The 21,589-nt window shown below is 40.6% G+C and overlaps 2 protein-coding genes across 2 annotated transcripts in view; one reads left to right on the forward strand and one right to left on the reverse strand.

Annotated features, from left to right (window-relative positions):
• Positions 1–3,559, forward strand: part of LOC132825700 (torsin-1A-like) — a 35,332-nt gene extending 31,773 nt beyond the window's left edge. The window contains exon 5 of the mRNA XM_060841097.1: positions 1,068–3,559. Coding sequence (XP_060697080.1) covers positions 1,068–1,312 — 245 coding nt within the window. The 3' untranslated portion in view covers positions 1,313–3,559. The remainder of the gene's footprint in view (positions 1–1,067) is intronic.
• Positions 3,560–5,764: 2,205 nt separating this feature from the next.
• LOC132825756 (tetratricopeptide repeat protein 16-like) overlaps positions 5,765–21,589 on the reverse strand; it is a 36,257-nt gene continuing 20,432 nt past the window's right edge. The window contains exons 9-13 of the mRNA XM_060841220.1: positions 21,211–21,352; positions 14,896–15,061; positions 10,604–10,728; positions 6,804–6,936; positions 5,765–5,929 (exon numbers count right to left, since the gene is read on the reverse strand). Coding sequence (XP_060697203.1) covers positions 5,765–5,929; positions 6,804–6,936; positions 10,604–10,728; positions 14,896–15,061; positions 21,211–21,352 — 731 coding nt within the window. The remainder of the gene's footprint in view (positions 5,930–6,803; positions 6,937–10,603; positions 10,729–14,895; positions 15,062–21,210; positions 21,353–21,589) is intronic.

Here is a 21,589-nt window from a genome sequence, read left to right on the forward strand (position 1 = left end):
AAATTGCCCATAGTGTTCGGTGCATTAGTCAGAAGAAAATGGATGTGTGTCGGAGGGTCGATGTAAACTTGTTGGGCCAAACAGTCTGTTTCCACACTGTAGGGAATCTAATCCTGATTTTTTAAAAACTGCCCAATTATATCTTCATGCACGGTTGCTCAGTGGTTAGCACTGCTGCCTCACAGCACCAGGGATCCGGGTTCGATTTCAGCCTCGGCCGACTGTCTGTATGGAGTTTGCACATTCTCCCCGTATCTGCGTGTGTTTCCTCTGGGTGCTCTGGTCTCCTCCCAGAGATGTGCTGGTTAGGTGAATTGGCTGTGCTAAATTGCCCATAGTGTTCAGGGATATATAGGTTATGTGCATGAGTCACTGGTACATGTAAGGAAATGGGTCTGGGTGGGTTACTCTTCAGAGAGTCGGTGCAGACTTGTTGGCCCGAAGGGCCTGTTTCCACACTGTAGGGATTCAAATTCTAAACCTTCCTCAGTGATCATTTCCAACAGCTTCCAGTGATAGTTGTCAAGCTAATTGGCTGTAGCTTCCTCTTTTCTGCATCCCTTCCTTCTTGAATAGAGGTGCTATATCTGCTACTTTCTAGAATCTAGTGAACTGTGGAAAATTAACACCAAGGCATCTACTACCTCATTAGCTTCATCTTTAACACCCTAGGATAAAATCCACCCGGACTTGGACTTGTAAACTCTCAGCTCCAATATTTACTGAGTGCCACTTCCCTGGTGATTATAGAAGAAGTTCCTCTTCTTTCACCACCTGACTTACAACTATTACTGGGATGGTTTCTTTTGTATCCTCTACAATGAAGTAAAATGTTTGTTAATTTCATCTGGCATTTCTTTACCTGCTAATAACTCCCTATGCTCACTCTCTAGAGAATCAACACTCCTTTTATTTACTCGTTTTTTGCCTTTTTGGACACCTGTACTTGTGTACAAAGGCTGCTCTGTGTTAGTTTCAGGGAGAGATCTTAAATTGGCCTAATGAGTTTTTTTTAAGTGGTTATGTTTGCCCCCATTGTAATATGTGTTCCTGTGCTTTATTTGTAGGTGGGTTCTGGAATTCCACGATCATAAATGAACAACTTGTCGACTATTTTGTACCATTTCTACCTCTGAAACTCAAACATGTCAAGGAATGTGTGAGAAGTGAGATGGTCTCTAGAGGCATAAAACCTTCAGATGAAATAGTTGCAGAAGTCGCTAAGTCCATGAACTTTATCCCAGAGAGTGAGAAATTGTTTTCTCAAACAGGCTGCAAGACTGTCTCTGCCAAATTGGACTTTTTCTTGTAACTCCAAGGGGATCTTGTTCCAATGTGTGTCAGAAAATAGAATTGTATATCAGGGATTATCAGTGTCTCCTGGGAGAGAATTGTGAAGATCTTACTATTGTTGCTAACTTATTTAATGTGATGATATACAATTAGCCTTCAGACTAATGTCCTGTTTTAGGGATAAACTATTAGGCCAGAAGAAGATGAAAAATCTTTTACTGGACTATTTTTTTAAGACAAAGTGTTTAACCTATCCAAAAGTTTAATTGTTTCAGTAAAGAATTGAGAATCAGAATATTCCTCACCCAAGAGTGAATGCTGAATGCAGGATGCAAATCGACCAGTTGTCAAGTTCTTCAAAGGGGCAGATTTCCAATGCCAGTGCACAGGAGTGATGAGAAGACAGCTGTTTGAGTTGGCATGCTAAACATCTGAATCTTGCTGCCAGTCAGTGCTGACTGTGTAAAGACTTATAGATAAAGATACCTTTTTTTAAAATACAGTGAACTCTTATATTGCACAGGTCTGAGCACTCTGCACTATTTGTAAATTTAATAATCAGGCTAATTTCTTTATTATAACCCTTGATTTTTGTACATGAATTCTGAAAATGGATCCTGAATGGGGGAGACTTCTATGTTCTAAAAGTATTAAATAGAGAAAAAATGAATTCTTGGCTGTGGTTACAGACTATGTTTGCTCAGAGCTGGCTAATAGCTTGGAAAATATTGCGTGGGTTACACAAAGGTGGGCTCCTTTAGGGTGGTATATGTGCATGACTGCTTTTTTTTCGTTTTAACAAACCAAGGGCCCCTGCATTTAAGCAAATGTGCACTGCAAAAAATAAAGGACATTATTATAGGAGAGAAAGGTTTGTAATCATCAGGTGGATCCTAACCATTGTCTGAATAATTGTGATGGGGTTATTATCTGGAAATCATCCCAACTGTAACATTTTCTCTTCAAATAACACTGCCCACATTAGTCAATTATTGCCTGTGACCAGTGTTGGGTGTGGGGACTAGAATTGATCAAGATACAATGCATTGTACTCTCCACTTCAAACAGGATGAAATCACTGAAATAAATAGCTGCAATTTCCACCTTCCACGTAGCAAAACCTCTCTAGGATTTGTATGCAGGGCAGGAATTAGGAAAGTGGTTGGAGAGCTAGATTTTGAGGCTATTTGAAGGTAAAGAGATGGAGCACAGTGCACCCATTTTGAGTAATTCAGGAATAAGTTTGCTAGTGGTTTATTTTTCCCTGTCATTTGACCAGCTAACATGGGGATTGTGACAACACAAAAACAAAATACTGTAGGCACTGGAAATCGGAAATGTAAACAGAAAATGCTGGCTTTGTTCAGCAGGTTTGGCAGCATCAGCTGAGAGAAACTGAGTTAACATTTCAAGTTGATGATTTTAACTCCTTTTCTCTTCGGAGATGCTGCCTGACCTGCTGAGAACTTCCAGCATTTTCCTTTGGGAAATTACAGTTGCCAATTTGTACCTGCCCACTTAGTGGCTGGAAATCCCTGAAGTACGTGGATGTTAATCAATCTTCTTTTTTCCACCAAAAAAAACCCCTAGATATTTCTTCTTGGTCAAGTTTCTGATTTTACACTCCCAGACATTTACAAAACCAAGCCTATCACACAGTATTGGACCTCTGCAGACCAGATTAAATGATGCAATCTATTTCAAAATCAACAGAGACTCGCAAAATGTTTTTTAATGTGAAATGAGTTCCTTAAAATTTTAACTATTTCTTTAATCCCTATCCTAAGTATCATTCTATCCTAACCCATTCCATTCCTTATATTTTGCTTTGGAAGCCCTTCAGAATGTTCATGGCTCGTGATCATCTTCATCTAATACTCTTTTGGTTTCTTATTCGAATGAATGTTGTTTCTCACTCAACAGAGCAGTCAGTAAGGAACTACCTTTTCTATTAAAAACCAAGTCAGGTTGAATGTTCGTTAAATTGTGAAGGGAACTGATGGTCTTTTGTGTTTTGACTTGAGGAAGCAGGTTACTTATTAAACACACAGTAAACCTTTCAAAGCTGGAGCTCACAATTGGAATTTCAAAACCTTCCAACTCTCAAATTTAAATTTGTCTTTTCAGTAAATTGTTCTGTTTTAAACAGCACTGAAATATATTGTATTGTCTGTTTACTGATTTCCAAAAAACTCTTCCAAATAGTTTAATGTGTAAAACTGTATTTCAAAGGAGAAACCAGCAAACTTCATTACTTAACAGTATTTCCTGCAATTTTTAAATATTAAATAAACTATTTGCAAATCGTGAACATGCTGAATGTCTAAGTGATAATATCTGTTTTTTATTACAAAAGATTATGGAATACGTTTGTATAGTTCCTCACTACTTCTTGTTCTTGCAACAAGGATCTGGATCGCCACCTTTGGAATCACCAGTTCATAGATTTGAGGGGGATGAAATACGATAACAGCATAAATTGACTTGCTTCTACGTGTTGGTGTAGTTAGAAATGCTCTACAGCTTTGACAATATTCTGGATTGGCGAGAGAAGGACTGAGAATAAGTATAAACTAAAAGAAAGGAAAATGAGCTGGTGGTTTATGGGATTTGGAATTTTATTTTACCAAGAGGAATACGGTGAAATCTATTGAGCCTAGAACCAAACAAGATTATTTCTCTAAACTTACTTGTCCAATGTCAAGTAGCTCAAGCAATAATACCAAGGTCATAACCTTTGAGGTTCTGCTTGTTTTGATGACTAGCTCCTTGTGATAATGGTGGAGCCTCTTTCCTTGGCTGACTCATGTTGGTAAATCATTAACCTATATTGACTGATGACTGGATCCTCTCCCTCCCACAATGAATGCAACAAACAGTCTTTTGAGTGATTGCACAGTGCAGCGTCAGTCCCTTTCACTATACAGTCCACTACTTACCATAACCTTTCTCTTTTGCACATTCCCCCACTCAAATGGTTTCTGCTACCAAAATGCCATGGTTAGTTTAGCTGATCCACCCTATAGCCATCACTCTCATCCAACCATCTTGAAAGAAGCTCAAAGCTGTTGGGCAATTGCAAAGACTGAGGTTCTTGCACTTCTGTCCCTCAGGTCCCTCTACTAGCCTAAGCTGCAGCCACACTTCCTTGTTTCTTACCAATGATCGAATCAGAGGAATATATTATCCTAAAGTGTGTCTGTATCCTGGAACAAAATGTCCTCATGGCTTTACCCCTTTCTGATGTATTGCAGCGTTTGTAGTGTTGCCATCTGTTCAATCACATCAAGTCAAAGCTTCTCAAGCCACAAACACTTAATAGCGACATGTTAGACAGCCATGACACATCTATCCTGCATCATTGTTCAATTATTTATTTTCCTTTTGACTTATTTTACCAACTTTATCACCGTTCCTATACTCTAGAGTCAGTCTCCTCTTGCCGTAGTTCCTTTATTCACCCAATTCCCAGCCCTCTGTTCAAAGTTGCATTCAGTGCTAAGTTGCACTGAGATGTCTCGGTTTATAGGTTTTGACTTAACTCGGCCCGTGGTGCAGAAATAAATCAGTTTCAACTGGTTTCCTTCGAAAACCAATTTCAGTTCCTCTCAAGTAGAAAGCTTGTAAATCCTGCTTAAAACCTTAATGAAATTTGAATTTAAATGGTAGATTACAGTTAAATGTTGACTGTGAAATTCAAACAAGACCTTTTCAGAAACAACTAAGATTTCACTTATTCCCCCAACTTCTAGCTTTCTGCTCAAAGTCGCACTCCCTTAGCAAATCCCCACATCAATGGCGACTTTTGGGGAAAAAATGATTTCATCTCTCGAAGTATGAAGATGGTTTTGTTTGGATATATCCCAACAGTACTTTCACAGCACAGATCATACAATGTATGTTAGAAGCCTAACAGAGCTTTCATCCCTCTTCAATTAGCAGAGAAAGATTTGTCATGAACAATATCCTACATTATGTTTGTGCATTTTGTTACATTGGGTTTTGTATTTTGTTTCAATAAAATGGGCAGTGGGCTGGAAAGATTTCTTTAGACCTTTAAATTATAAATAAGACAGTTTTGAAAGTCAAATAATTTGCGCTTTTAATAATAGCAAAAAAAAAGTGGGGATACACATCTCACATTCCACATCAGTCTGGCAGTGGAGATGCATTTAAACTGCTCTCGTTTCCATGCAGTTATATGTGTGGATAAGTTGCTTTTTGACTGCGTTTACAAATGCTGGTAGGTACAAACCATTCAATTCTACTGGTGCTTTTTTTTTTGTTATAAAAATCAAATATAAAGCATTTGATGCCAATTCTAATTCTGTGCACAATGTATAGTGCTGTACAATCGTGTGATTTTAAATATCTATTTAACTGTAGTGTATTTGCAAACATTAGTGTTGTAATTTTATTAAATGAATTAGTTGAATTGACTGAAGAAGCATTGAAGGGTTACTTGAATTGCTCAGTTGGTGTCTGTAGAGCTCTTCCACTTGCATGGCTTGTTGGGTGACGCTGCTTCTGAACTTTGGTTGGGGTTAGCTAGCGGTTTTAAAATCATACTGATGTTTGGTCTGTCAATCAGCAGGGGTTTCCTGTAATGAAGAGAGTCTCTGATCTCTTGAGTGAGCTGCATCAACAGAGGAAAAATGTATCATCTGTCAGGCATAGTTACAGACCACAGGTTATGCATGTTAAACAAGCTGTAGTACTCGGCACCATTCTCAACCCACTTCCCATTCACTGAAAAGGAGAGGTAAAGTAGCCCCTTTTTCCAGGGATCAGCTAACACCGAATGGCCTATTATGCCAGTGGGATGTCATTGTATCCAATATTGGTTTCAGTGGACGTGCTCTTGGAAACTCACTTGGGTGGGAAGGGAAGAGTGGGGAGCAAGCCCAGTGTGAAACAGGCCTATCCAAATTTTGTGTCGGTAAACACTGATGGAGGGGTCGATGTAGCTGAAAGCTCATTCTGTTCTGACATCCCTACACATTTCAGAGGGCATTCACATTCTCCCTTCTATCCACACTGTAATCCTACATCTCCTGAACCATTCTGAGAGTACGTTAGCTCAGTTGGCTGGCTAGCTAGTTGATTTGTAATGCAGAGTGACACCAACAGTGTGGGTTCATTTCCCACACCAGCTAAGGTTATTATCAAACTCTCCCTTCGCCTGAGGTGTGGTGATCATCAGATTAAACTCACCACCAGTTGTCTCTCTGTCTCTGATGACAGAGCAGCCCTATGGTTTTCTGAGACAATGGCAACTCTACCTTTATTGCAGGATACGTCTTAACTATCCTCTCCAAAGACTTCACGCTGCTTCTAAAGAGCAGTGCTCAGACTTGGCCCCAATATGACAGCTGTTGTACACTTAAATTGTTTCTTCTCCAAAGGCCTAGGAAGGGAGTCCAAACTATCAAATGGGTGGGGTTTATGGCAATTTTTAGCTATTAATTAATGAAGCCTTCTCAGAGACTGACCGTTCAAATTGCACTCACCATTTTCTTTCTCTCAACAATTTCATTATACAGATTTGCTTCTTTTATACAAGGTGCAAAATTGCTTTCTGCCTTCTGCACATCTTTCTTTCTGTCTACATTCTCACGGGCTTGATTTGTTGTGAGGGTCCTTCTGCGATATTAACAAAGCAGCAAAACTCAAATTAATTTACATGCACATCCCTGAGTTAAGAAAAGAGTTTAACATGATTTTAACAATACCCTGTTAGAACGTGCTATCATTCCATTCTTTTGCTGGTTAGACCGTAAGACTCTAAGGAAAGGAATAGGCCATTTGACCCTTTGAGTCTTCTCCACCATTCAGTAGGATCTTGGCTGATCCAACATTCCTCACAGCCACTTTCCTGCCCTTTCCTCATAACCCTAGATTCCTCTATTATCAAGAATCTACCAATCTCAGCTTTAAATATACACAGTACTTTGCCCCCACAGGCAGAGTTCCAAAGAGACTCAATCTGTGAGAAAATAAATTCCTCCTCATCTCCATTGTTACTGTGTATGGGCATCAGGAATTCATGAATTATGGGAAAAGCAGATTTTTTAAAAATAGGTTTTAATCTCTTTTGAATCTGAATGAGAAGGCAACAAGGAAACAGTGCTTAAGATATACTTTTTAATGATTGTGTGAAGACCAATGTGTATTAAAACTTAAAAATGATTTCAAATTGCATTTTAGGACACAATTAAGGAGATAAGAATGAGGTAATTAATTTGTTTATGCTGGTGATATTGAGAGATAAACACTGACTGGGATACCTCAAGGTGCCATATATTTATCTCTGGTTCAAGCAAAGGTAAACCTGCTTTAGTTTGTGCTTTGTTTTGTTGTAAACCTAACTGACTAGTAGTGGGAGACTGTTTAACAGACCTTCCTACTCTAGAGAGGATACTGAGAGAGTTGAAGAATGCCAGACCAACTCAGCCCTGTTTCCCAATGGGGAGGGGAGTGTTAGAGATGGACCAATCACATGACCCACGCAAGCCCGATATGGCAAATTCAAAATTGTGTCTAAATCCAAACACCAACGAGTCACAATAGAGCATCACCGTTAAAGTTTAGGAAGATTGCAATGTTTCATATTGATCAGGCACTGAACATTTTGATGTGTGTTTGGGAGTCTTTGGGGGCTCCTGACAATTGTAAGGTTTTCTTTGTCTGAGGTGGGTGGAGGCAGATAGTAAAGCTGATGTTCTGGGCAAAGGACCCTGTTAGTAAAGTTGGGAGCAGGCAATGTTCTGGGCCAGCCAGGCAGTACTGGGTCGAGTCTCCATGGATCTGATGTTTAGCTATAAAAGCATCTGGGGTTGGACAGGGGACACTGAGCAGCTGAAAACCAGGTTGCCTAGTATCAAACTGGACAAAATGTCACCTCACACTACACTGAAGGCAGAACTTGTCAGCCTGTTTCATCTTTGTTTCAAACTGGTAAGGAGCCAGTATGATATCATGGTCTGGTCAGAGCAAATACCTTAATTCCAAATGCCCAAAGTAAAATAGAGGATGATTTCTATGCCAAACATGATCAGCCTCTCTGTGGGGTTCTGAAGGGAAACAGCCTTAATTCTTAAAGTCACAGAGATGTACAGTACTGAAACAGACTCTTCAGTCCAACTCGTCCATGCTGATCAGATATCTTTAATTTATCTAGACCCATTTGCCAGCACTTGGCCCATATCCCTTCCTATTCATATCCCCATCCAAATGCTGTGTAGATTAGATTACTTACAGTGTGGAAACAGGCCCTTCGGCCCAACAAGTCCACACTGACCCGCTGAAGCGCAACCCACCCAGACCCATTCCCCTATATTTACCCCTTCGCCTAACGCTACAGGCAATTTAGCATGGCCAATTCACCTAACCTGCACATTTTTGGACTGTGGGAGGAAACCGGAGCACCCGGAGGAAACCCACTCAGACACGGGGAAAATGTGCAAACTCCACACAGTCAGTCGCCTGAGGCAGGAATTGAACCCGGGTCTCTGGCGCTGTGAGGCAGCAGTGCTAACCACTGTGCCACCGTGCCACCTTTTAAATGTTGTTATTATACCAGCCTCCACCACTTCCTCTGGCAGTCCATACACGTACCACCCTCTGCATGAAAAAGGTGTCCCTTAGGTCCCTTTTAAAGCTTTCTCCACTCACCCTAAACCTATGCCCTCTAGTTCTGGACTTCCCCACCCCAGGGAAAAGACTTTGTCTATTTACCCTATCCATGCCACTCATGATTTTATAAACCTCTACAATGACACCCCTCAGCCTCCAACGCTCCAAGGAAAACAGCCCCAGTCTATTCAGCCTCTCCCTGTAGCTCAAATCCTCCAACCCTGGCAACATCCTTGTAAATCTTTTCTGAACCCACTCAAGTTTCATACCATCTTTCTGATAGGAAGGAGACCAGAATTGCACGCAATATTTCAACTGTGGCCTAACCAATGTCCTGCACAGCTGCAACATGATGTCCCAACTCCTGTACTCAATACTCTGACCAATAAAGGAAAGCATACCAAACGCCTTCACTATCCTATCTACCTGCGACTCTACTTTCAAGGAGCTATGAGCCTCTCAACTTCACAGGTGGAAGGCATTCCAATCTGTGTCAATTCAAACAGCATTCCCCTCCTTTCCAAATATGTCGGACATGGACTCATCATTATCACTATCCTGTTCTGCCAGAAGAACAAACACTAATCATCATGGCCCACCTGGTTAATCACATCATCCTGGAAGTGGGAAGATGTACACACCACCAGAGTAATGGTGCTTGCTGGATCCACCAGCAACTTATTCATTTAGTCACGTCCATCAAACTGGCTCAGAAACATGGATACAACAGAAGAATGTCCACAAGCAGCAATGTCAAAGCTCTGAGGGATCCAGTCAAAAGAGACAGATTCCAAATTTCAAACTTTCAAAAGGGAGTGTCTACAGCACTTGGGATGTCCTTAAGTTCAATGTCTTTAATGCCTAAAAGGAGGCACTTAGACTTTCTGTCAGGAAACACCAGAGCTTGATTGATGAAAATGCAGGATATCAATGAACTGATTGTTGGCAAGTGCAAGGTTTTCTGTCCCTGGTGAAATCCAATTGATTCAACTGGAACTGATTACGTTGGATGTTGTTCCCATCACATGGCCTAACTGAAGGAAATACACAATGATAGTCAGGTATAACTTTAATTGAGAGACCCCCACCTGGCGTTGAAAAATATCAGGGAGAAGTCAAGGTAAACCAGGAAGTGACAAAGTGACACTGCGCCTGTATTTCAAAAGCGTAAAGATTGTCAGCTTATTGGCTGATTGAGACAGGTGAGGAGTTTCAGAGCTTTGGGAAAGTTTGCTTCTACTTTGATTTAGTCAGCATTTAGACTAATATCTGGATTCCATTATGAGACCTGATAATGGAAACTTTAAAATAGAAAGGGGCTGGGTCTTGAATATTGTTCCATTATTGGATTGTCCTTTGGAAGAAAGATTGTTGATATGCCTTGGAAGCAAATGATCTTTGTGGTTTGTTTGGATGTCTGCCTCATGTTATGCTAATCCGAAACCGACCCAGGTATAAGTTTCCATTAACTTCCACCAGCCTATTTCAGAACACATTGTCAGTCTACTTTTTTTGACTGTGCTCATTCTCAGTCCAAACCATGGATAAAGGCTTAAGTAGGAAGTAGAGATTCTATCACAATGATGGTACTGGGAAGAGTCTCACAAAACAATGTATCTTGAATTTTGGAATAGCTTCAAGCTACCTGTAACAACGATGAAACCTGGTATTTTACCTTTCCTGAATCTTTTTCCTGACGAGGCTAGCATTTAATGTTGCTCTTGCAGATGCTACAATCTTACTGGCCAAAATCTCATCTCTGGATTTTCCAGGGAAGAGATGCGTTAAAAGTGGAATAACCTAAACAGAAGAGTAGAGAGGAATTAATCCAATTGCCACCATGCATTAGTAATGATAGATAAATGGAAAGTTTTAACCAAAACTTAACTTTATATTATCTATCCTACTGCAGTCAAAGTAATTTCCAAATGTGAATGTAGGAGCCATACAAACACGAAGCTCAAGAAAGAATTTACTAAAATTATTTTAAATACCTTGAATTTGAATTGCAATCTATCTATTCTAGTGCATTAACAAATATCTTACTGTTTTAAGATGATTAGCTGGGCAACTAGCTAAAATCTATGTTATTTCTGTGAGAGAGTGGAGTGAATCCATGATCCAGTCTGGTATACAGGTGCTGCATCGAAGGGATAGGATCACAAGGGTTGGGGAGGAGCCCACTGTACTTGCTTCACCATTTATGTTAGACATGGCAACTCCATCAGTTTTTAATGACATTTTCTTTCCTTCCAGAACACGTTTCCCAATGTACAAAAGTCAATTCTTTCTGTCCTTTGCATGAATTATTAATTTTTAACCTCTGACCTCTGTTTGTGAAGATTGCTTAACATGTGCTGGAAGATACAAAAAGTGAGAGAAATCATGACTATTGGCCTGTAGGCCATCAATCATTCATCAGCATCTGAGTACACCAGACAGTCTGACTGGCACTCTTTCAGATTTAGCATGCCTAAAAATGTATGAGTCACTTCACCACTTTCTAGGAGTCAACCTTGATACCTGCAAAATCTAAACTGATTAATTAATGTAACAGGGCAAGTGTTTAACTTTGGTTCAACTCCAATTATTTGTAGACAATAATTACCTTCTCCTGTATCATTGGGAAAAATAAGAATATAACACAGTAAACCAACAAAAGACTCCTTCTCATTAGTATGAGGGAGACAATGACCTACTCGGATTATTGCTGGACTGTTAATCCAGAGACCCAGGTCACATTCTGAGGACCCAGGTTCAAATCAATGGGCAGTCCAGACAAAAATAATTGTGTTGAGTTTCTAGCTCAGATGAAAGATTTCAGCATACTGAACTAAAAGATTTTCATGACAGCTACTGACTTGGTCAAAGTGTCTACCCTCTACCCCCTTTTGTTTTGTAACAAAACACCATGGGCGGCACAGTGGTTAGCACTGCTGCCTCACAGCGCCAGAGACCCAGGTTCAGTTCCCGCCTCAGGCGACTGACTGTGTGGAGTTTGCATGTTCTCCCTGTGTCTGGGTTTCCTCCCACAGTCCAAAGATGTGCGGGTCAGGTGAATTGGTCATGCTAAATTGCCCGTCGTGTTAGGTAAGGGGTAAATGTATGGGTGGGTTGGTGTGGGCTTGTTGGGCTGAAGGGCCTGTTTCCACACAGTAAGTAATCTAATCCAAATCCTGCCTTGGCAGATGGTGCAATTTTAAATCAACAAAATCTGAAATTAAAAGTCTATCGATGACCAAGAATCTATTGTCGATTGATAGAAATGCCTATCTGGTTCACTAATGTCCTTCAGAGAAGGAAGCTGCTATCCTTACCTCATCTGGCCTACATGTGACTCCAGGCCCACTGCAATGTGCTTGACTCTTAATTACACTCTGGGCAATAAATATTGACCTAGCCAGCAACATCCTCATCCCATGAATGAATTTTAAAAAAGAGGTACAACAAAGACGTGCTATAAGGGAATCCATGAATTTTGTTTTATTTGTGAGTCTGTTAATCTTCTTCATAATTAGCATGATTCATAATTTTCCATTTACGCTTTGTGGTATTTACTGTTGGTTGGTCATAGGCTTTTTTTATTCTTGACATGTGAGCATCCCAACACCAATTGTCCATGAACTCAGTGGCTAGCAGGGCAGTGAGAGAGTCAGTCACATGTATCTGGATTCACATGGAGACCACACTGGATAAGCATGGTAGATTTCCTCCTAAAAAGTAATTTAAATGAGGTTTGGAATATTGGCTAGATTTATCAATGAATTGGATTTAAATTCTTTCAGCTGCAGAAATGGGGTTTGAACTTATGTCTCCAAGAAACTAGCTTTGAGCGCTGGGTTACTAGTTCAGCAAGATTACCACTACGCTGCCATCAGAACATAAAATGGCTTACTATATTTTTATTTTGCATTTATATTATTGTTAAAAAATGATCAATTATGTACCCTGCAGCCTGATAGCCGTACAGCTAACAGTGTGGGCTTCTCCCCAATAGGGAGGTGCTTGCTTGTGGAACTTGACTTTTTTGTTATCGGTTATTAATATGAAGGCTTCTGCAGCAAATTAAATGATTAGTTAAATAAATAATCACAGTGGTATACTTCACATTTTTGAAGTAAAACAAAAGAAAGTTTGCAACATGAACAAAGTATTTACCAATCAAATTTGCTCCTTTTGATCAGAAGGATACATTTTTATTTTATAAGTAAAAAGACTGTAATTCACAAAATTGTAGGAATTATTATTACAACATAAATAAACCTTGAAAACTGCTGCAAGCCCCAGAAAAAACTCTTCCATTCATTCAGTGTTTTATCATATTTCCAAGGAGTCCCAGAATTCTTCTCAAGAAGCCCAGACAATTTGTAATGCAGGCAAAACTAGCAGCCAATTTCCACACAGAGATCTTTATTCTAAAAGCAGTGCTGTTATCTTAAATATCTACTGTAATGAATATAGACAGGATCTACTGTGGACGCAGGAAATCTGCTACACAGTAGGTTGCTTTGGTTTAGCGCTTAATTCTGTTAATGTTACTGCTAATGATTCTGTAAAGGGAGGTTGGAGGTGTAGTGAGTGGCATCTCTATCTCTGGTCCACAAGCTCCAAATTCAAACCCATCCATAGGACTTGATGGGCAGACAAACCAGAGTCTTAGCTCTCTCTGCACATTCCTTCAAAGTGGCTATGATGGGAAAGGATTGTTGTCAACCTTCTTGCAGGATGTAATCAGCTCTTTCCAAAGACTCCTGGAGAGAAGTTCAGTGGTTTTAATTGAGGTTCATCCCGAGCAGCTCTATGATGCAAGACTCTGTGCTCTGCAGGATGTTCATGGGGACACACTCAGAGACAAATTTCAAACATGCCTTGGCGACAATCTACTCAGAAAGATCTGCTCAAAACCTGCTAGTGTTCCATTGCAAAGAGTTGTCCTCCACTGAATGTTGGTAGTCAAATATATTCCAAGCTCCAGGACTACAAGCTGAGGGAGTCACTAAAGATTGTGGACAAAGATTGTTGCAACTCTGTGGAATAGTCACTGCCTGAGGCCCTTCAGTTTAAATCTACAGAGGGGCTGGATTATGAATACCGCAGACTGTGTGCCTTATAAAGAATTTGCCTGGTAAAGCAAGAGTATTGAAATGTATTGAGGCACCTCCGGCTGTATAGAGGATTTCTGTAATTCCCAACTTGAAACGTTTCTACAATGAAGCTTTATACCTGACACAAAGTATATGATGTAATTAAATCCATTGCTATCATATTGAGTGGAACATGCTATATGGGGATAAGTTGAACTTAATTGCAAATATCATAATGTTCAAGTTATACAAATTAATTCCAAAACATTTCAAATGTTATGAATAAAGTATATTTTTGAGGAAACAAAATGGAACGCGTGTTATAATGCAACCAAACAGGTCAATTATCAATCTGGTTAAGGGGAGCTGACAGGTTAGTGGTATTATCACTAGATTATTAATCCAAAGACCCAGGTAATGTTCCGAGGACCTGGGTTTGTTTGAATTTTGCCATGGCAGGTGGTGGAATTTAAATTCAATAAGAAGTCAAGAATTAAGAGTCTATCGGTGACCATGAAACTGTTGTTGATTGTCAGGAAAACCCCATCTGACTCACTGATGTCCTTTAGGGAAGGAAACTGCTGTGTGTACCTGGTCTGGCCTACATGTGACTCCAGACCACAGAAATGTGATTGGCTCTTTACTGCCCTCTGAGCAAGGGATGGGAAATACATGCTGATCTGGTCAATTATGCCCATATCCTTTGAATGAATAGAAAAAAACAAAAAGGACTTTCCCATATGTCTATTACAGGAAGCAGTTTCCTGATCACCCAATGCTGTGTAGAGGCTGTTCAGCACACACTGAAATATTCCTTATAGTGATTGACTATTCTGATTAATTCCCACAAAGTCACATAACAACATATTAGATGAAATTTTACCTCTTTATTTCTTACATCCAACAGCAATGAGATGATTGCATCTTCCTGGGAACCAGATATTTGCTGCAGAATAGCTCGTGTTTTCGCCCTGTGAAGGTAGTATTGGGACACCTGTGGATTGCTCTCAATGGCATGGGTAAATTGCTGTTCAGCCTCCTGATAGTTCCTGGTTCCAAATGAAACAAAGGAAAATTTAATCTGTTTTCAAATTATTTCTAATGTGCCAAAGAAATGTTCTGCAACATAAGCAAAATGGGGAAATGAAACTTTATTTTTGCCGTCACACAGTAGCATAGCTCTGAGAATATTGCATCAACAGCGGTAACCCCACAATGGCAAGGGACACATGTGACACAAAACATGCATTTAATTGAGTTCAATTGATAAAATCTAGAATATGAGGGCAGTATCAGTGATGGTGACCATAATAACAATCACAGGTTGGTATGAAAACCCATCTAATTTCCCAGTGCTCTGTTGTGAAAGAAATTAGATTACTTACAGTGTGGAAACAGGCCCTTCGGCCCAACAAGTCCACACCGACCCGCCGAAGTGCAACCCACCCATACCCCTACATTTACCCCTTACCGAACACTACAGGCAATTTAGCATGGACTGTGGGAGGAAACCGGAGCACCCGGAGGAAACCCACTCAGTCACGGGGAGAACATGCAAACTCCACACAGTTAGTCGCCTGAGTCGGGAATTGAACCCGGGTCTCAGGCGCTGTGAGGCAGCAGTGCTAACCACTGTGCCACCGTGCCGCCCACAAATCTGCCATTTTTATCTGGTCTGGCTTACATGGAACTCCAGACTCAGAGGAACATGATTGACTTTTAAGTGGCTAGATCAAGGATAATAAAGGATGGGCAATAAATGCTGATATAGCCAACAACACCCAAATCCTGTGAACAAATAAAGTAAACTTTCACACCATAGTACCAGAGTGCAGTGAGTGCCAGAGATAAACACCTCAGGGAGTTTAGTGGTGGAAGGGAAAGAGATGGTTTGTTCCTTTTCAGTCAGCAACCTCCAGGAATTGATTCTTTATTCTGCTATAGCAGAAGGAGCTGATTAATTGGTCAGTATCTGAAAAGCGATTGTGGTTTATTCTATTTCTCAGGCTCAAAATAGTAAAGATGCTCATAGTGAGGTTAAATAATCTTAAAAATAAATAAATACAAAATTTAATGGAAAAATTAAGTCGTTCCTGAGAGCACATTAAGGATGGCAGAACAGGTGATGTGTCACAATTGCAATATCTGAGCATTGATGTGCACCCTAGCTTGGTCCACAGAAGAAACACATCTGCAGTAAGTGTGTGAAGTTTCAGCAGCGACAGCTCAGACTTTAACAGCTTGAAATAGCTATAGACACAGCAGTGCACTGGGGAGGGGGAGGTTATCTGGATCATTTATATCAGCCAGCAGTCATGCCACTTGGGAGTGGAATCACCTGATTTGGTCAGTGTAGAGAGAAAAGCATGTAAGACTGTGATGAGGCCACTAGGTGGACCCAGAGGGCAGGGGCCATGCAACTGTCCAACAGGTTAGAGATTCTTCAAATTGTCCGGATTTGGAGATGCCGGTGTTGGGCTGGAGTGGACAAAGTTAAAAAATCACAAAACGCCAGGTTATAGTCCAACAGGTTTAATTGGAAGCACACTAGCTTTTGGAGCGCCGCTCCTTCATCAGGTGATTGTAGAGGACACAATTGTAAGGCACAGAATTTATAGCAAAAATTTACAGTGTGATGTAACTGAAATTATTCATTAAAAAATATCTTGATTGTCTGTTGAGTCTTTCATCTGTTCGAATACCATGATGGTTTAATTTCTTTCATGTGTAAATCACAAAACCTTTTTTTAAAAGTTGCATTCTCAGGTTAACTGTAACAGTTGATGTTAGACAATACGTTGAAGGTGTTAGCCCCCTGTGCTCTCTGTCTGTGCCAAAATGTTTAGATTGATTCTAATCTAAAAAGTGAGATAACAGAGTTTTACATGCAGTTTTTGAGCAAAGTACATTGTAACTCTGCAAGTACAAATTCACCCCACAAAATATATGTGTGCATGTGGGTCTTTGTGTTTGCGTGTGTGTCTGTCTGTCTGGGTTGGGGGTTGAGAGTGTGAGAGGGAGTGTGTGTAGTGAGTGTAGAGTGTCTTAAGTCTGTGAGGGGGTGCATGTGTGAGTGTGGGAGTGTGTGTGTGTCTGGGGTGGGGGATTGTGAGTGTCTGTGAGAGAGCGTATATGTGTGTGTGCATGAGTGTTGAGTGGTCTAAGTCTCTGAGAGGATGCATGTGTGTGTGTGTGTGTGTGTGTATGTGATTAGATTACTTACAGTGTGGAAACAGGCCCTTCAGCCCAATAAGTCCACACCGACCCTCCAAAGAGCAACCCACCCAGACCCTACATTACCCCTTCACCTAACACCACAGGTAATTTAACATGGCCAATTCACCTAACCTGCACATTTTTAGACTGTGGGAGGAAACCGGAGTACCCGGACGAAACCCACGCAGACATGGGAGAATGTATGTGTGTGTGTTATCTCACTTTTTAGATTAGAATCAACCTAAACATCATGGCATAGACAGAGAACACAGGGGGCTAACACCTTCAACATATTGTCTGGCTAACACCAATTGTTACAGTTAACCTGAGAATGCAACTTTAAAAAAAGGTTTTGTGATTTACACATGAAAGAAATTAAACTTTCATAGTATTTGAACAGATAAAAGATGCAACAGACAATCAAGGTATTTTTCAATGTATAATTTCAGTTACATCACACTGTAAATTTTTGCTATAAATTCTGTGCCTTACAGTTGTGTCCTCCACAACCGCCTGATGAAGGAGCAGCGCTCCGAAAGCTAGTGTGCTTCCAATTAAACCTGGTGTTGTGTGATTTTTAACTTCAAATTGTCCGGATGAGACTGAGGGTTGGAGGGGGGATGAGCTAACTGACTGTGGCACTGTGATACAGGAGGCCATTCAAGACAGGGGAGTAGGAAGGAATAAAAGTCATATACTGACATGGATAGAGAATTGCTTGATAGACAGGAACAGAGACTAGGAATAAACTAATCTTTTTCCCAGAGAAGCAACAAGTGACTCAAGGGATCATTGCTTAGACCCCAACTATTCACATTATACATTAATGATTTAAATAAGAAAACTAAATGTTATATCTCTAAGTTTTCAGATGGCAGAAAGCTGGGTGTGAGGGTGAGCTGTGAAGGCAACAATGTTTTGGTGTGATCTGGAACAAGTCAGGAGAGTGGAAAAACGCAATGAGAGCGGAAGTAAAATGTGAACAAACGTGGTTAGCCACTTTGGTAGCAAGGACAGGAAGGGAGACTATTATGTGGTATCTTGGCCTTTCACACTGAGATCTGGTCAGGGACAGCCAGTCCAGGTTGCTGCTGTTGAAAACCTGAGTAGGGGCAGGCAAGAGCTGCAACCTGTCACCATAAGAAGCCTGGAGGAATGGGCCCAGGCCCTGGCAGAAGTGCCCATGTGCCTATGTCCAGGCCTGTTGAGCCACTGTCAGGTTTGGCTACTTATGGGTACACCCTCCACTGTGGGTAGCTGGCCTAGTGGTACATTTTGAAGCTCTTATAATAGAGAGTGACAGCATTGCCCTTGGCACAGAGCTGCAGCTGCAGTGTATTTTCAACAGATTTCTGAAGCGGATCTCCTGCTCAGCATCACTTCCTGAGCAAGATTTGTTTCTTTAAAAAAAATGGTTCTCTTTAAGATCGGAGAACTTTTGGAGTAAAAAGGCACAGTTTTTTTTTCTTGAAGTTAACAGAGAGGGGTAAGAGAGAGAGAGAGAGCGAGAGAGAGAGAAGGGAGGTGTATAGTGATGGAGGAAATAGTGAGAAAGGGGTGAGGGAAAGAGAGAAAAGAAAAGGTGTGGGAGTGGGAACAGGGAGAGGCATGGGGGAAAGCAGACTGTGAGATGTGGAAACTCCAGGCTGAAAGTTAACTCATTCCTAGCCCGGACTGTCTAGGAAGAATGTTGTGAAACTTGAAAGGGTTCAGAAAAGATTTACAAGGATGTTGCCAGGGTTGGAGGATTTGAGCTCCAGGGAGAGGCTGTAGGTGTTATACTTGGAGCATCGGAGGCTAAAGGGTGACCTCATAGAGGTTTATAAAATCATGAGGGTCAAGGATAGGATAAATAAACAAGATCTTCTCCCCGGGATGGGGGAGTCCAGAACTAGAGGGCATAGGTTTAGAGTGAGAGGGGAAAGATTTAAAAGGGACCTAAGGGGCAACTTTTTCATGCAGAGGTTGGTACGTGGATGGAATGAACTGCCAGAGGAAGTGGTGGAGGCTGGTACAATTACAACATTTAAAATGCATTTGGATGGGTATATGAATAGGAAGGGATATGGGCCAAGTGCTGGCAAATGGGTCTAGATAAATTAAGGATATCTGGTCACCTTGGATGAGTTGGACCAAATCGTCTGTTTCCACACTATACACCTCTATGGCTATCACTCTATGTGGAGCCTGCCCCTTTGGAGGTGTGCGAGATCAGCATAAGATAAACCTCGCTCTTTAGCTTGGCCTTTACCAGCACCCCCATTCTTGGTGATCATGAATCAGGGCTGATTCTATTTCTCTCACTAGCTCTACGTTTTAACCAAAAGGCAAAAACTGGCTTTATAATTAAGCATTGCTGCTTGGCACTTTTTAATAGTAATCTTTATAGTTGCTCATTTAAATTTATCACTTTATTGCTTATTGATTTATTTAATGAAGTTCATGTTTATTGTTGTTACTTGTCTATGCCACAAGATTGACCTGCACTGGTGTTAGGAAATAACATGTTGGCATGGATAAAAGATTGGCTGTGTAACAGGAAGCACAAAGTAGGTATAAATGTTTTATTTTTCAGATTGGCAAGATGTGGTGTGGCACAGAGATGGGTGCAGAGATGGAGAGATGAAAGGTATGGTCACCAAATTTGCTGTCAACACAAGGATATGTTGCAAAGTAAGTTTGGAAACAATACAAAGCGGTTGCAAAAAGATAGTGATACGTTGAGTGAGTGAGCAATGATGTGGCAAATGGAGTATAATGTGGGAAAATTTGAAAGTGTCCATTTTGGAAGGAAGAATTTTTAAAAAAAACTATCCTATTATCAAAATAGTGAGAGATTCTGAGGTGTAGACAGATCTGAGTGTCCTCATGCATGAATCACAAAAGCTGTCATTTGCAGATACAGCAAGTAATTAGGAAAGCTAATAGAAAGTATCATTTATCATGAGGGGTATTAAGTACAAAATTAGAAGGGTATGCTTAAGTTATACTAGTGAGACTGCTTCTGGAGTATTTTGTACAGTATAAGTCATCTTATTTAAGGAAGGATATAAATGGGTTGATAGCGGTTGAGAGAAGTTTTACTGGACTAATAGCTGGAATGGGCAGGAATAGCTGGAATTGTTTTATGAGGAAAGGTTGGACAGGCTGGGCTTATATCTGCTCGAGTTTAGAAAAGTAAGAGGCAACTTGATAGAAACATGCAAATATCTGAGTAAGGCAGGGCAGATGTGGAGAACACATTTCTTCTTCTAGAAGAACTTAGAACTAAGGATCATTGTTTAAAAATCGGGAATTGCCCATTTAAAACAAAAATTAGACATGCGTTTTTCTCTAAAGGTTGTAAGTCTTTGCAACTCTCTAAAAAAGATGTGGACACAGAGGATTTGAATATTTTTAAGGCAGAGGGAGGTAGATTTTGTTAAACAAGGGATTGAAACGTTATCAAGGGAAGGTGGATTTGAGGTTATAATCAGATCCATCATGATGTTATTGAATAGCGGAGCAGGCTGGAAAGCTAGTTAGCCTCCTCCTGCTCCTGATGTTCCTATTGAGATGGGACTGTGGGACTGCAGCTTCTGACAGGCCAGGTTACTGTCACCCCCCCCATGGCAAAGCCTGCCCATCGTTCAAAAAAAGAAAAGTTTTGAATGGCTCTTGAAACCCATTTCATTTCCTGCTGCTACTAGATGTGATTACCACTGCTGAAATGTGGTTTGTAATATCGCACTGTTCTCCACTCCAGATCCCTGCACAATCTGACACTTTACCTTGGAATTTGAATATGGTAAATTCAGAGAAAGGCAAAACAAAAAGAAAAAAGACTATAATAGAGAAAAAGGTGTATCCCTGAGGTAACTTCCAACACAGAAGTAGATACACACAGCGTGTAGATTGAGATTGTGCATTGTTGTGACTACAATTTAATTACTATATGCACGGAAGGGAGATTCATCATTTGTTGAAGGGAAAAAGGAAATACCCATTCTGATGTTCCATAAGGCCTTTCTCGTTGTTTATCGCAGCAATACGGATTTGAACACGCCAGTCCTCAGGGTCTAGCTCATGAGCTTGCTCATAGTCTAACAGTGCAAAGTCCAGATTACACTGCTTGAGGAAACAATCTGAATGAACAGCAAACCAGGAGTTTCATTAAGAAAAATCACTCAACATCATTAAATAACATTCACACTGATATCACAATGTTTATAAAGACAGTGAGAGTCGTTTTCCTAGCATGATGACATCTGCTTGTACAAGGGGGGCATAGCTGCAAATTGAGGGGTGATAGATTTAAGATAGATGTCAGAGGCAGGTTCTTTACTCAGAGAGTGGTAAGGGTGTGGAATGCCCTGCCTGCC

This window comes from Hemiscyllium ocellatum, chromosome 21 (genome assembly GCF_020745735.1).
Source record: "Hemiscyllium ocellatum isolate sHemOce1 chromosome 21, sHemOce1.pat.X.cur, whole genome shotgun sequence".
Lineage (NCBI taxonomy): Eukaryota > Metazoa > Chordata > Chondrichthyes > Orectolobiformes > Hemiscylliidae > Hemiscyllium > Hemiscyllium ocellatum.